Genomic DNA, 14,983 nt, shown 5'->3' with positions numbered 1-14,983 from the left:
AAATATGTACACAAACATATATTATGTAAACAAAAAAACGTTTATTTTGTATGCGATTAATTGCAATTAATTGTTGCATAGCGCTATGCTGTAGTCTTTTCGACCTGGGTTCGAATCCGCCTTCCGTCTAAATATCACATCAGAAAGGCATTTATTTTCAATAAAAATGAAGGAAATAATCGAAAAGCTGAAAATAAAGTATCAGATAGGGCAGGTGTAGGGAGGGCTTATTGTCCATCTAATGATTTGATTTAAAACTTTAATTTACACTCAACATGCTATTATTGCATACTGTTTTATAATAAGCTACAATACTAAGGTGCAGACAATTACCTCTATATAACAGAAAATCCTGCTGTTTTAACATAGTGTAAATAACCTCTATCGTTATTTCCACTTAGTGCAAATAACCGCTGTCAAAAAAAAAAAAAGGTAGCTGGTTTGCACTTGCTCTAGCCTGGTCCAAACTAGTATAACATCTTAGACTAGCAATTAACCGGCACTATTTTCTAGTATTTTCCAGAATTTACTTGCATTCTGGGATTGAAAAATTAAGCCTACTTTCTGGTAACTAGGTAGCTCACTAGTTTGTGAAAGAGCCCTAAAGTTCACGCTTGTGTTCCTGTCGTCAGTAGTTGGCAGCTGGCTGTATGAACTGTGTCATAAGCACAAAACTCGTCAAAGCTTGTAAAGATTGACTTGAGAAGCAGTGCAGCTGTGCAGGTGGGTGCCTACCTGAGCGTCATCGATCAGGATGTCCTTGATGACAGGGTGCCCAAGGGGTTCCCCATTAACCATCCTGACATAGTGCACCTGGTACCCACGGATCTGGCCGTGCTGCCTGCTCGGCACCGGCGACCGCCACAGCACTTTAACAGACGTGGAGTTGACAGCCTCCACCTCGACTTTACGAGGAGGGCCGCTGGGCACTGAGAGAATTATGGGATAGAAGACAAAAAGGTCAAGCTTAAAGACGACACCACCCGTCCGACCGGACGTCTCCCCCTGAGAAAGCGGTGAAGCAGACAAAAATCTACAAAATGGGATTATATCGTTAACAAGTACTGGATAACACTAATATCTCAACAATGGGAAGTCAAAAACAAAAAAAGAAAAAAGAGAGAGAGGAAAAAAAACAAAAAACAAAAACAATCCCCAAAAACAGGTCACACAGCTGACCTAATTTTTTCTGAAAAATGGGTTTTTAGTGGAGTCAAAATATGGAATAAAAACAAGCAAAAATAAGCCAAGAGGAGTGTTTCAGAGGTTTGAAGCACTCTAAAGGAGTTTGGCTATGATAGAGTGAAGACAAAAAGAAAAACAAATGGAAAAATTTAAGAAAAATGTCATTATCGTGGGACGTTTGATTAAAAAAAAAAGCCTGAAAAAATCTGAAGATTCGCTGTCGATTTAGTCGTCTTTTTTCTTGTATGAAAATGAGTTTCACTCGATTAAAAAGCCATTTCATTTATCTTAATAAGAAAAATGGGAAAAAACAGCAAGACATTTGGGATTGTTGGAAGTGTAAGGTCGTCAGAAGAACATGCCACGAAAGTCTGGTCAAGACAAAAGTCTGAAAAATTCTCTCAAAAATTCTCCCAAAAATTGGGGGTGGGGGATGGGGGGCAAATGTTGGTTCGGTGAAAGGTCACAAAAAATCCTGGTTAGTAGCGTTAGTGTAAAGAGAGGGAGCAAGAGGGGCGAGGTTAGGTGCCTTGGGCAGAAGTCGGGCAGAAGTGGGGCGTGTTTTAGGGGTAGACATTAGCATAGGGTCACAGTGGCGTGTGGGTAAGACATACCATCCTCCTCGGTACGGATTAGCTGAGGCAAACTCTCAGGGCCTTCTCCCGCTTCAGTGTGGGCGCTCACGGTCACACGGTATTCCGTCCATTTCTCCAAGTTTTCCAACAGATAATGGTACTTTTCCGGCGGGATGTCCGACACTTGCCGCAACGAGGTATCGTCGCCTTCGGTCGCCGCGTACTGGACGGTGTATTTGGTCACGATTCCGTTTTGGAGCTCCACCGGAGGCGGTTTCCAACTTACCAGAATGCTGGTAGAACTGGGACTAGTACACTTGACTTCCTGGGGCGGAGCTGAGGGCTCTGATTGGAGGATCAGAGGATTGTGGGAGGAGCGGAATAGTCATTGAATTGGATTCGAGAGGTTTTGGAGTCCGGGTGAGGTTTCGCGGGGGTTGAGGTAAGAGGATTTTTTTGTTTTTGTGGTGGAGGTGGAGATGATGTTGATGGACAAACAAAAACAAAAAAACAAAGGGAACATAAAATGAAATCAAATGAGGATGAATCACAGGGACTACATTTATTTAAAAAAAAAAACAAATAAATAATGATGACATGAACAAATTCAATGAAGCTCAAAAAGAAGAACAAAACGGGCAGTAATGTCACGGACTTCTCATAAGGAGGTAGAAAAGATAAAACAAAGCCACAAATTGTGCAGGGTGGGACTGGTGCAGACCCTAAAACTAAAGGACCTACCTTCGAGCTACTACATATGTCATTCCTTCCCTAAACATCCTAAATTCAGGGCTCAAATTTCAATCGCTCTCATCACACTTCATCAGCATTGTGAAATATCTAAATGAGCTGCCTTTAAATCGGTCCCTGTTTCCTCCAAGCAGTTACCATCAATCCAAAATTTCAAAGGTTGATGTGTCAGCTCTGTAAAAACAGGAAATGCATTGCTCACCAACCTTTCCGAGGCCTGTTGGTTTGAGGTAAAAGCCTGGTCGGTCCGAGAGTTCATGACTGACGTTTCTAGACTTGGACATGCAAACACTCTAACGCAAAAACAGCCCTCCGAGATACTTACCTGGCATGTATATTCAGAGGACCTCAGATTTATTCAGATTATCTCAAATCGTGAGTACGAAGTGAAGCACAGTCAGGCTTGTCAGCATTAATTATGGATCAAATTATGCAAGATTAATGAAGGGGTTGATCTAAAGGTTTGGTTACAGTTCAACTTGAACGAATGAGGAATAAATATGAGGTCTTTGGGGAGCGCAATTCTCTTTTCTAGCTACGTATCATTGCATTTGAGCTTACAACGAGGCTCCAGAGGGAACCTTTCCAAATTTGGTAGATCTTTCAAATGCAGTGTGGTATACAATAGCCAAAGTCAAAAAACAAGGCACACAGAAGCTGAACGACCGCAGCCAAACAGATGAATAATTCAGTCTCATCTCTTACTTGGCTAATATATGACGCCAGATTCAACAAAGTGACCTTGTCATTTGACTACAACTTCCACAAGTGGACTTTCGTTCAAACAAGGTGTGCGCTAACAGAGAACAGAAATGCCTCCATCTCTCAAAAATCTCTCAGTGTAAACCACTGCTCAAACAAATTCAGGATTACATTAGCAAACGCCGCTAAGAAATGGAGGATTTCTGCTTTATTAAGTGCCGCTCCTGTTCTTGGACCCGTGTGTTTAGGAAAGACGGGAAAGACAGAAAGGGACCTACGTGTCTGAGGTGTTTCGGCTGAGATCTCGTTGGTGTACGCGCCGACGCCGTGTTTGCTGCGAGCGGCCAGCTGAAACGTGTAGGTAGTGAACGGCTTCAGATCTTTCAGTAAATAGGTTGTGGTGGGCTCAAAGCTTACTCGTTTCTGAGGAAAGAACAAACAAAACAAAGGTTAAAACCCTTGAAAACAGAGTTCACACTTCTGGGACTTAGACAAGTGAAGGCGTTTGCCAATGACTGTTCACGTTCGGACCTCCTCTTTGTCATCTCCTTTCTTATAGAGCAGCTCGTATCCGATGATTTGATTGTCCTGGCCCGTCTGAGATGGGGGGTTCCACGACAGCAAGATGCTCGTCTCAGATTTGGCTTCGCCTTTGAAGTCCGTTGGTTGTGAGGGCACTATAAACACATTATAATAAATAACAATGAAACTATTCATGACTCTGACAAATATTATGATTCTATTTAAATCATATCTCAACACCCACCTCCAGTTTTGGCTATGATCTGCAAATCAGATGAGAGCGGTCCATCTCCTACAGAGGTGAAGGCCAGGACCTTGATGTAGTAAGTCTTATTGGGCGTCAGGCCCGGAATGGTGAGGAAGTTGGAAGTCCTTACAATCTGTTTCTCCCATTGGTTGACATGCTGGCTGGGATCGGTGGTGTAGTAAACCCTGTAGCCGGTAATCTGCCCATTTGCCTCCTCGGGTTCGTCCCAGTGGATGATGGCGGTCGTGGCGCTTAGCATGCGGCCTCGGACTTGCCGTGGGGCGGTGCTCGGCGCCTGCTCCGCTGTTTTGGCCTCGATGGCTTCGCTGGGAGGCCCGCGTCCAATGTTATTCACTGCGACTACTCTGAATTGGTAGTCGGAGTAAGGGCTTAGCCCGCCCACGCTGTATCGAGTGGTGGCGACTCCATCGATCTCTTTAAAAGAGTCCTCAGAGTTTTTGGGCTTGTGCTGGATGATGTAATATGAAACAGGTTCGGGATTCCCAGAATCCCATGTGAGCGTAATGCTTGTTGCGGTGCGTTCCGTTACCTGGGGAACACCTGGCGGCTTCGGTAAAGCTGGAGCGATAAAAAAGAAGCTCATCAGTGAATTTCAATTATTTGAAAATCCACTCTAATTAGTTACCTATGATTACTGGAGCAATATAAATGACTGTGAGGGTAATTCACTAAAATTGCCCGTTTTAGTGCCTGGTTCAATAAAGGAAATATCCAAATCAGTTAAAGCCACAAACCCGCCTACTTGTCCCAGACAAGCGTTAATGTTGTTCCCTGAGGTGCGTTCTATAATGAGCCTGATTCACTTACAAAAGGTAGCATTTCAGCACTTTTAGCGCCCGGACATAAACATTTCTAAACATTCGAAAACTAACAAACAGGCATCCAATGATTCTTCTCCTGGTTTAGAGGAAATGTCTTTGTTGTGTGCGCTATTGTATTGGTAAGCTAAGCAGTGTCATATGGCTTTGTCATTAGCATTCACGAACCATGTGCTCTTCTCTTGGGATACTAGCCGAAGGTTAAAGTGTCAGCTTGCTCTGCCAACCCAGGAACAGTAGACGTGGGTATATAGCGCCGTTTGCCGCTAATGTAATACAGCTCAGAGTCTTGACAGTACCTCCGCGATAAGGAGAAAACCAAGTTACCCCAGAGGAAAGAGAGACTCTGCGGTTTGTTTGGAACATGCCTTAAATATTCCACAGGCTGTAATTTATTGCTTTAATTCAGCGCGCATTAGGTGAGGTTGGCGATAGGACAGATAATGTTTAGTCTTTGCGTGCTGTCTCTTGGGGCATATTATGACTAATGTGATTTTGTTATGTCTGCTGGAGACAAAGGCTTTGTGTGTGTGGATGTGAACAGCTGTAAGCGTGTCGGCCCGTTTGAGCGAACAAGTGTGCCAACAGTAGGAGCTTGTGGATTCATCTGCAGAATGTGATAAGACAGATCAAATAACAGGAGCTTGGTGCCGGTCGCGTCGAGTAGTCTGCTGGATTCTCACCTTTGACCGTAATCTGTGCGACCGCCTCTATAACGCCCAGCGTTGACATGGCGACGCACGTGTAGTTGGCCGACTGCCGGACGTCAGTGAGTTCCAGCACGTTTCGCCCAATGGGCATGTCATCCTCAGGGGTCAAATCCTCCGAGCCCAACATCCATTTGACGTAGGGCATCGGTGACCCGACGGCCACGCAGGTGATGTTGACGCTGCCGCCGGGCATGATTTCATTGTCCGTCGGGGGAATGGAGAACCGGGGTGGAACCCGTCTCACTGCAAGAGAACACAAGGACCGGTAACTTCCCGTACAGACGTAGGCCAAAGGAACATTCGGGAACGTTTAACAGGTGAGCAACTGACAAAGAATTAGCATACAAAGATCTGGTGGATTTCACCGCTACACTGGATCAACTGATCGAGATATAGCAGGATCCACTACTGCACATGTAGAAGACACAAACATTCCGCTTCACTTCCTCTGGACTGGGACACTGAAACAGACGCCATGCACAGGTGACCCACGCGTGACAGACGGACGGCAGCACACGGGGGAACTGGAGGGCCACAGCATGCAGGAGTTGTGTGCGTTTGTACAACTTCGATGCTGCGTTCTCTTCCAGTTGATGTGAAGGAATGTGCCGGATCACATTGCCACATCACACACACGGCGACGAGCCCCGCGGCAGGGCCGCCGCCGACTAACGACAGGTAGAGACCAGCTGTGACTGTCTGCGGCTGCCATTCAAAAAGTGGACACACGCGTCAGCGGAAACGGTCGTGAAACCGTGAATAAACAAATGTGACGACAATGAAAGGGTGACTTTGAAACTGAATCGAAATGAACAGATGCCACAAATTAACAGACGAACAAAAGATAAACCCTCAATGCAAATGGGGCGTGGGGGGGCATTCCTGAATCTGTCATGCAAACAAGCAAACTGCTCATTCCACGGGGAAACTTTGGGAATTAGAGAGAAATGGGGAACAAGAGGAGAGAAGAGGAAAGGAGACGAGGATCAGGGGGAGGACTAGTAGAGTCAGATAACAGGAAATCAACAGGGCTATTAAAAGCAGGAGTCTCCAAGACAGAAAGAGAGAGGGAGAGAGAGAGAGAGAGAGAGAGAGGGACAGACAGCGATACTATGTGCCAGGTCCTCTGAAGAGGGTTTACGGGACAGCAGAGGGTGGGAGAGGATTCAAGAGGCCAAAATAACTGAACCGATGTCAGTGTTACTGCTTACATACTGTCAGTCTCAGACGGCATCGGCTGATGTATAAGGCACACAACAGTGGCAGGAGCTTTCTCAAAGCCACAGGATCCGCCGGCTTTACGCAGCTTCTGGGAGTCAGCGTGCAGCGGTTTATATCAGTCCTGCTACAATAAGCGCATCTGAGTACAACGAATCATCGGATTTGACAAAGTTTGTGAGGTTCATCATAACAAATCTCGCAAGAGTTTTGTAGAGTCTGTTTGAGACACTTAGTGGCAGTACACTAGATCAGTGTCTCCCAAACATGTTCCTGGAGGCACACTGACAGCAGACATCTTCAAACTCTTTCTAAACAGATTCAATTCTCTTTAGAGACTCCAAGGCCTGAAATGGTATCCAAAATATGTACTGCTTGTGTGTTACCAGGAACAGGGTTCGGAAACACTGAACTAGATGTCTTCGATTATTCCGCTAAGGAGGGGTTCCTCAAATCCGGGCCCTGGAGGGCCACTGATCTGCAGATTTTGAGTTTAACCCTAACAAGACACCAAAAACAAGCTAATTAAAGCTTTCAGGTAGGCGAGTTTAATCAGGGTTTGAGCTAAGCTCTGCAGGGTCAGATCTGAGGAACCCAGGGCTAAATCCCATTTACCTGTTCCTATTCATCAAACATCTCCTCCTCTTTAAGTGAGCGGCTCTCGGTCAGGATCTTTATTATATCACGTGCAATTACGATACCAACGGGATGGACCTAAACCAACGTTTAGAGAGGAATTGAAGTCTCTTTGTGAAACTACCCGAAAATAAAGGAAAAAGAAGGAAAGATAAGAGTTTCAACGACGTGCGGCATGCATTCGACCGGAGATGTCGCGCTTCTCTGGAGATGAAATCTCTGATTATCGCGAACAGATTTTCAATCCTATCGCAATTAATTTCCAATTGAAACGCTGTTCCAGGAGACATGATGTTTTCCCTTTCATCTGAATACCGTTCCGTTTGTCGAGTCTTGAGAACAACGCTCTACATGCATCAATTGTGCTTTATTAGCAGCTCGTTAGGTGGAAAGGAAAGAAAATATCTGATCTCACAGAGCTACGGAGCATGTCTCATCGCAGTTTGTACTGTGGTGAAGGTCAGCGAATGGGAGGTTTTTATTTTTTTTCTAGGTGTCAGGAAAGCACGTGTCGGTCAAAGTAATGAAGCAGGACCACTGACATGTGGGAAAAGACAGACAACTTCAGCATGACCAATCCACCATGCAAACCCCCCGACAAAGTGCGCACATTTTGACTGACATGCACCACTTTTTGGTCAAGCAGTACAGCGGAGAGCAGGGCATTCGTTCAGACCACAACAAAAGGGAAAAAAGAAAAGAAACTGTCCAAAACATAAAACATAAGGAACCAAAAGCAGAATTTACTCATAGACACGCAAATGCAGCTACAGTGATTTCTTTCGTACTCTTGGGAATTGTGACTAGCGTCTGTATCATTTGTTTTCTGAGTTTGAAGATGGTTAGAAAGAAAAAACACACCAACCTTCTCGCAGCTCTGAGGGATGTAGGGAATTGATGCGGAAACAAAATAAAATGAGGAGAAAAACAAGGGAAAATACAGAGAGAGTAAAACAGGCCACATTCAACCCAGAGAATTGCTGCTAGAGACAGAATGTCTAGGAAAAGAAAAGTGTGCTGCATTTTACAGGCCTTTTATTGCGCTGCCCATTAAACAATATGACACAGGTCCAGTTATGAGCTTCACATGCCATCAGCAGTTGCTGTGGTCTGGACTAACTTTGCTCTGGAGTTTTCTTCATACACTATTTGAGAAACACCTTGGTTCTTCATGCAAACCACATGACTGGGACCTGTGCGTGAATACACCCGCACTCTTTAAAGCGGGAACGTGTTTGTCTGAGCAGCGCTGGACATCAGGCCTTCAAGGTTTACAATATGCAACGTGTTTTGGCAGCTCTTTACGACAAACTTGGGTTTAAAGTCAACATGAAGGCGTAAGCACCGTTTTCTGACTAATATGGGATATTCGGTGACATGCAGGGTGGCTGATGAACTACAGTGAGCAGGTGTTTTTTTTTTGTTTTTTTACCATCCAATCGTTTCCTTAAGAAAATCAGGCCCTTTTTTGAACATCTTGAACACTACCTAATCAAAATAGGTTGCGGACACAGTTCATGTTGACTTTAATGCGCCAGATTATACAGATTATACAGATGTTCCATCATAAGTCAATATCAAAGAACATTTTACATTTATACGGTGGAGTGATTCTTCAGTTATGGGACCTTCTGTCCAAATATGTGACCGATTAGGCAACTGCATCTAATAAGGTTGCTCTCCAATCTATATGTAAAACAAACTTACAAATTAATGACATTTAAAAATGTAATTGTAGAGCAATTCTGTTACAGCTCTCTGACATAGGTTTAATCATCCTAGGTTATGGAAGATTTCACTTAACTGAAGAATCATCCATTGTCATTACATTATAGGCTTTTACACTACATTTCTGATTAAAGACTGCACTGAAAATAAAATTATACTTTAAACACTGACCACAACTTACGTACAGTTTCTAATAACTCCAAAATAAATTCAAATTGTTTTATTCCATGTTTGCGAGTAAAGAGAGATGAAAAATAGAGAGTAGTTTGCTGCAGAGAGTAAGGAGGTTAAACTCAATCCATCGTTCCTGCTATTTTAAGAGTCAGTCATATTACACACACAACAAGCATTCGAGTCAATAAAGGTTAAATTGAAATTAAACACCAGACATGCAGAAAATCAAGGCTGCAGCAAAACAACAAAACGGACCCGCTATTTGGCTCAATTTGTGCTCGAGTTTTTACATGCTCTTTTGTTGGCTTTGTTTACCGCCGTGAGCCGTTCCTACCTCTGACATACAGGTTGGCGGGTGCCGAATAGCGCGTGCCGTCGTTGTTGGTCGCGACACATTCGTACTTCCCTTGGTCCGACTCCTCGCTTTGTTCGATTTGCAGCGCTCCTACACAGTGGGAGAGAACACGAGCAGAAAAAGATAATTACAATAATAACACGAGCCATTAAACAACTTTCACTAAATCACACGCTAGGCCTATTTCTCTCTATAAATGGCATTCTTTGTTCTGTTTAGGTCTCCGTAAGGGTGGCTTGGGCTAAAGGGCTGCCGCTATACTGACGCTTAACCCTGAGAGGCGACATCTGCAGGCACGCCTCGCATTGGAGAGCTCGGTATAGACTTAACCAGTTTATGCAAGCTAAGCTCCTGGAAGCTGGGGGTAGAAATGTTTCCCCTTAAAATGTCTAATGCAGTGTTTCATTCTCTAGGCCCGATGCATCATGGGAAAGCAATTTCGCCACTAAAGATGGATTTCACGGTGGATCCGCGATGCATATTATGATTTTGTCAGGAACGGGGTAATTTCGAGGTGCTGCGTGGCGAGCTCGTATCTCGCCCCGCCGACTATCTCGGCACCGGCCTAGAGAAGAGCGCGGCGAACGCTGCAGTAGACATTCGAGAGGGCACACAGAAAGGAACCGAAAGAAAAGAGACTTTGCAGCGTTAATTATCTCGGACATTTTACAACCACATCAATGGAGAGGAAAACATACAGTACAAGATACATGTTGCAGGGTTTCTAAAGGCACTTAATCGTACGGGTGGTTCAAAATCGTTTTGTTTTTTTTACTGTTTAGAAAAACAGCTGTGATAATAATAATCACTAATCAAACTGATCGATTATTAATTGAGAGGTCTACAAAAGGTGATGGGGGGGGGGGGTAGCCCTGCAATATTATTACACATCTCACAGGACTGTTCATTATGGGAATGAGTGAAAACTGCAATACAGCAGCATATGACTCAAATAAAAAAAGGTTTACAGTATACAAAAGCAGCATAAAAGGGGGAGGACAATTAAAAAAAGAAATTTGGCTCATGAAATTTGGCGTTAAGTTCCATTCGAATTGATCAATCGATAAAATGGCCAAAGACTTCCGGTGGCGGAAGTCGGTAAAAAAAATCGCAGCGGTTTCAGGGAAAAAAAATGCGCTGCGTTTGTTAAAAAAATGGAAGAAGAAAAAAATCTGTTGGGAGAATTGTCGTTACCAGTACATAAACCTCTAGCACATGCAAATCTTTCCAAAGAACAAGAAACGTGTGTCGGCACAACTTACAACCTTTTGACAACCCTTAGCTGAAAAATAAAATGCAATTGTATTAGAGGTCAAAATTCAAAACGGCTCGCGCCGACAAGAAAGCAACCAATCACTGCCATAGCTTTGCGCTACAAATGACACCCATAAAAATCCACCAATGGGATCAGCAGTGTGGTGTCACATGACCCAGGGAAAAAGGTTTCTTGCAATGCACCGAAGCGCCGCCTCCTGAGGAGCTTGACCAAAAAAAACAAAAAAAAACGACACAAAACGGCCACCTCGGTTTCGTCTGCCAGACCCACTGTTAGCTTTTCCCCAACCCTGAAGAATGGAAAAAATAAAAAGGTCAAAAAGGAAAACAGCCTTCAACCCAAGAAAAGCAAGAAGGAAAAATAGGTGGTAGAAGGAAAAAAAGCACCGCAGAAACTTTATCAAAAAAGTGGTTGTTTGGGCTTTTTTAGCTTGTTTTGAGAAGGGTACAGGTAGAGGAAAGCAAATGGAGGACGAAGAGCGAAAAAAACAAAAAGAAGTAAAGTTTGTAAAGACAGAAAGATGCTTTTTTGGGGGAAAAATCGTGGCAGAGAGGTCTCCGGCGTGTCTCCGACATCTGGGCTCATGTGCGGCTGAACAAGAACAGCTAAGGGGGGAAAAATGTTTGGCTGTTTTAGTTGGACGAAAAAAGGGACACATGATCTGCTATGGCCAAAAGATAAGAAAAATAATACAAAAACAATGAAATAGAAGAGAAAAAAACACGTACAGGATATGCTTCTTTGGGCTGCAGTAAGCATATCGACTCGGAGGAATAAAAAAAGAAAACAACAAAAACAACCGAGAAAACGAGAGGCTTTCTCGAACTGAAACCAAAACCAAACCAAGGAACCAAAAGGCGCTGAGGCAAAAATGGCGAGAGATGGAACAGAACGGGATGGAGGTGCCGGGGTGGGGGGGCGAGGGACGGGGTGAGGACGATGGGAAGATGCCGGGGCGTTGGATGGATGCAGACACATGTGGGACAGGAAGAATGAAGTCAGTTGTTCATTCTGTGAACTTGAGTTGAGCACTCTTACCTCTTATTGGCGTACCACCTGGGTGGATTATATGAATGCAAATAAGATTAAGAAAGAAGAGTCGTTAGTACGAGAAGAGAGTCTGGCCGCTTTGGAAGAAGAATCAAATTAGCTTTGCTTTGCTTTGCTTTCTTACAGACTGTATTAGGCTACAACAGGAAAGAGAGACTCAGAAAAGACAGCCATTGGCTCTAGTGGAGAAAAGCACAGGATTGAGCATTGGTCACTTTAGGAGGTCAGAGAGCAACTGGTACAGTGGATGAAGCACAGGGGGCCGTTCTGAGAGCGGCAGTGGCCGTGATCTAGCGGGAGGGGAGCTGAGGACTGACTGACTGGGAAACAGTGGACAGTCTTTGAGCTGTGAGCTTTTGAGACACAGATGGAGTGACAGTGTCAGTGTCGGTCCTGCCGGGGCCCTAAGAGCGTGTGTGGGTGTTTGCTCTACTGCTAGTGTGTGGTCTGCTGGCCTATCGACACCGTTAGTAAAATGCATGCCATGCATTTTAACAGTAGTTTGAGAAACATGGAACATTAGTGGGAGGCATGTGTGCTCAGATCTACAAACTTACCAAAGGACTCTGGAGATTTACAAAACAGAGAGAAGAAAGACAGCATAGAAAATATGATTATATTCCTTACGTTCGCTCTAGTTGACACACTTAAATCTGACACTCTATTGGTGCAACAAAAAAATCAAGAGAGAAATCAGACAACGCAAGAAAACAGGACAAGGGCAGAGCGGAGAACTCTGGGAAGACATATCGTACCACCGAGGGCTGGGAAACACATCGCAGCAACTCAACCGGCACGGTTACGGCTTCACACGTTGCGAAACGAAACGGGGCTTTTTATAGCTACTCAACAACGTGCTCAGCCCTGAATTTGGTCGCTTGCAATCGCAAACACACAACGAGGGTCACACACACACACAGGGAAGCTCGTTTTGTTTCTTTTTTTGGGCATAATCGAGGCTCGCCGATACGGTGCTGCGTCATGACATGAAAGCAACAAACAAAACAACTTGGATGATTCTTTCGAGAGCTCTGAATGAAGCCAGATCTTTACTAATTGCGCATTGGAGGAAGGGAAATAAGGACATGGAGAACGACAGTTATTTATTATGCATGGTTCGGCTGCTTTTTGCGACCAAGTGTTAAAATGCAAACAAAACAAAGCCCAATTGAAGCTGGCCAAAAATGCAGTCGTAGCAGTGAATCATGGGTAATAAATTAAACAGACAGGAACACAAGACACATCACACACAGAGGGGACGCAGACGACGTAGATGCCGTTTCCTACAGAAAACCAAAGAAAAGGCTTCATGAGAAAGAACAGAAACTCAAACGGAAAGAAGGACAATAGCGGCTCTTGTCGCTGCTTTTCTTCTAGCGTTACCGAGCCCAACCCCTGGGAGGGAAATTACCTGATCGGAGCTGTTTGATGCGCCCGTTGTTGTTACTCGTGTTCACCGGGAGGAAGTCTTTGAACCAGGAAATGTCCGGGTCCGGGTTACCGCTAGCGGCACAGAGCATGGTGGCCGTACGGGTGCGCTCCACCACCTTGAGCTGAGGGCCCATATCTATGGTGGGGAAACCTGGGGGCAGCTGATCCTCTGAAACACAGGAACACCAGCACAGTTAAAACACACGCCGACGCTCACGCTCACGCTCACCGAAGCCGCTGAGGGAACCTGAAGAAAGACGCACGCTCTAGACCTCGGTCACCTCATCGTTTTATAGCGGTAAGCGTTCATACAGCAGCAATTAACAATAACCATCCAACGTTTACGTACAGCTGAACTGTTTTTGTGTGACCTTGTCATTTTTCAATAAACACCCACATTAAATGTAGTCAGTAAATCATGACAGAACGGCTTAAAAATGTGTAAGATGGCCTGGTTTGTAGCTGTCCCAGATAGCGCACGTACGTCTGCAAGATGTCTGTTAAAGATCACTTGATCTGGAAAAAATCTGCTATTTACATCTGACACACGTCTGTAAGATGTCTGTAAAGGCAAGATCATTTGACATCTGAAACGTCCTAAGCATCAGATGAGCAAACACTGTAAAAAATACAGATGTAAATGCAAACATCTCCATGATGTATCCCAGATAGCACACGTCTGCAAGATGTCATCACTGATCTGTAAAGCATCTGCTGTGTACAAACATCTGATAGACGTCTGTAAGATGTCAACTGTACATACATTCTAAATCATAAACATCTAAGACCATCATAAGAACATCTATGAGCAAACGCTATAAAAATACGTCTTGCAGATATAAATGCAATAAATAGACATCTCTGTGCTGTGTGTGTGCTATCTCGAATATATCAAATTGTCTTTTTTTTATTGTCAAATTATCCTTACAACAAAAAGTGAGTTTTAAACTATATACATCAACAGCAACAGTCGTTTGTAAAAATTGATTAAGTGACATTTTCTTCACCCCTCAAACATCAAAAGAAAACATTAAAACATTAAAAAGTGTAAAAGTATTAAATTACTCTTAGCAAACCATGAATACAATCTCATTCACACCTAGACATACAGATGACATTTTCTGAAGGTTAACCACTTTGTGTGTGTGTGTGTGTGTTTCTGTGAACCTACAGCAAACACAAGCAATCTAAAACAAACAAGAAGTCAACAAGCCTCTAGGGAACATTCCCAACACACACAAACACACTGTGATTACCAGTGAACTACACAAACACCTCCTGGGATTCTCTTTCTGTGAACCTCAGCTCAGGTATACAACAGCACAAAAATACAGCTTACACAGATATACAGCTCTCTTTCACTGCACTGACCATGTTTTTGGAGAACTTGTGTACAGTTTGATCACAAGCGCAATGAAATACTGTAGATTTACTCCAGAATAATGAGCCCCTATTATTGCTGCTGTATCACTGTACAGTTCCAGCTTGTATGTTGACAGTTCCTGGGACTTTTTCTCTTGTTTCCAGAAAACAGTGAAGGATTTGAATGAATGCATGATAGACAACAGAATAATATCCCTGTCTA

The 14,983-nt window shown here is 43.9% G+C and overlaps 1 protein-coding gene across 42 annotated transcripts in view; it reads right to left on the bottom strand.

Annotated features, from left to right (window-relative positions):
* Nucleotides 1-14,983, bottom strand: part of LOC127168251 (receptor-type tyrosine-protein phosphatase delta) — a 311,712-nt gene that overhangs the window by 43,726 nt on the left and 253,003 nt on the right. For 13 of the 42 annotated variants that reach the window (XM_051114908.1, XM_051114921.1, XM_051114911.1 and 10 more), the window contains 11 exons: nucleotides 13,379-13,567; nucleotides 12,525-12,533; nucleotides 11,956-11,973; nucleotides 9,621-9,731; nucleotides 8,250-8,261; nucleotides 5,504-5,773; nucleotides 3,979-4,560; nucleotides 3,744-3,889; nucleotides 3,491-3,635; nucleotides 1,800-2,105; nucleotides 736-929 (listed from right to left, as the gene is read on the bottom strand). In XM_051114908.1, the coding sequence (XP_050970865.1) occupies nucleotides 736-929; nucleotides 1,800-2,105; nucleotides 3,491-3,635; nucleotides 3,744-3,889; nucleotides 3,979-4,560; nucleotides 5,504-5,773; nucleotides 8,250-8,261; nucleotides 9,621-9,731; nucleotides 11,956-11,973; nucleotides 12,525-12,533; nucleotides 13,379-13,567 (1,982 nt within the window). The remainder of the gene's footprint in view (nucleotides 1-735; nucleotides 930-1,799; nucleotides 2,106-3,490; nucleotides 3,636-3,743; nucleotides 3,890-3,978; nucleotides 4,561-5,503; nucleotides 5,774-8,249; nucleotides 8,262-9,620; nucleotides 9,732-11,955; nucleotides 11,974-12,524; nucleotides 12,534-13,378; nucleotides 13,568-14,983) is intronic. The other 29 variants (XM_051114933.1, XM_051114941.1, XM_051114934.1 and 26 more) reach the window with 13 other exon arrangements.

Source organism: Labeo rohita, chromosome 7 (genome assembly GCF_022985175.1).
Source record: "Labeo rohita strain BAU-BD-2019 chromosome 7, IGBB_LRoh.1.0, whole genome shotgun sequence".
In the NCBI taxonomy this organism is placed as follows: domain Eukaryota; kingdom Metazoa; phylum Chordata; class Actinopteri; order Cypriniformes; family Cyprinidae; genus Labeo; species Labeo rohita.
Note: the sequence above shows the minus strand (reverse complement) of the source record. Positions and strands in the feature narration are given on the sequence as shown.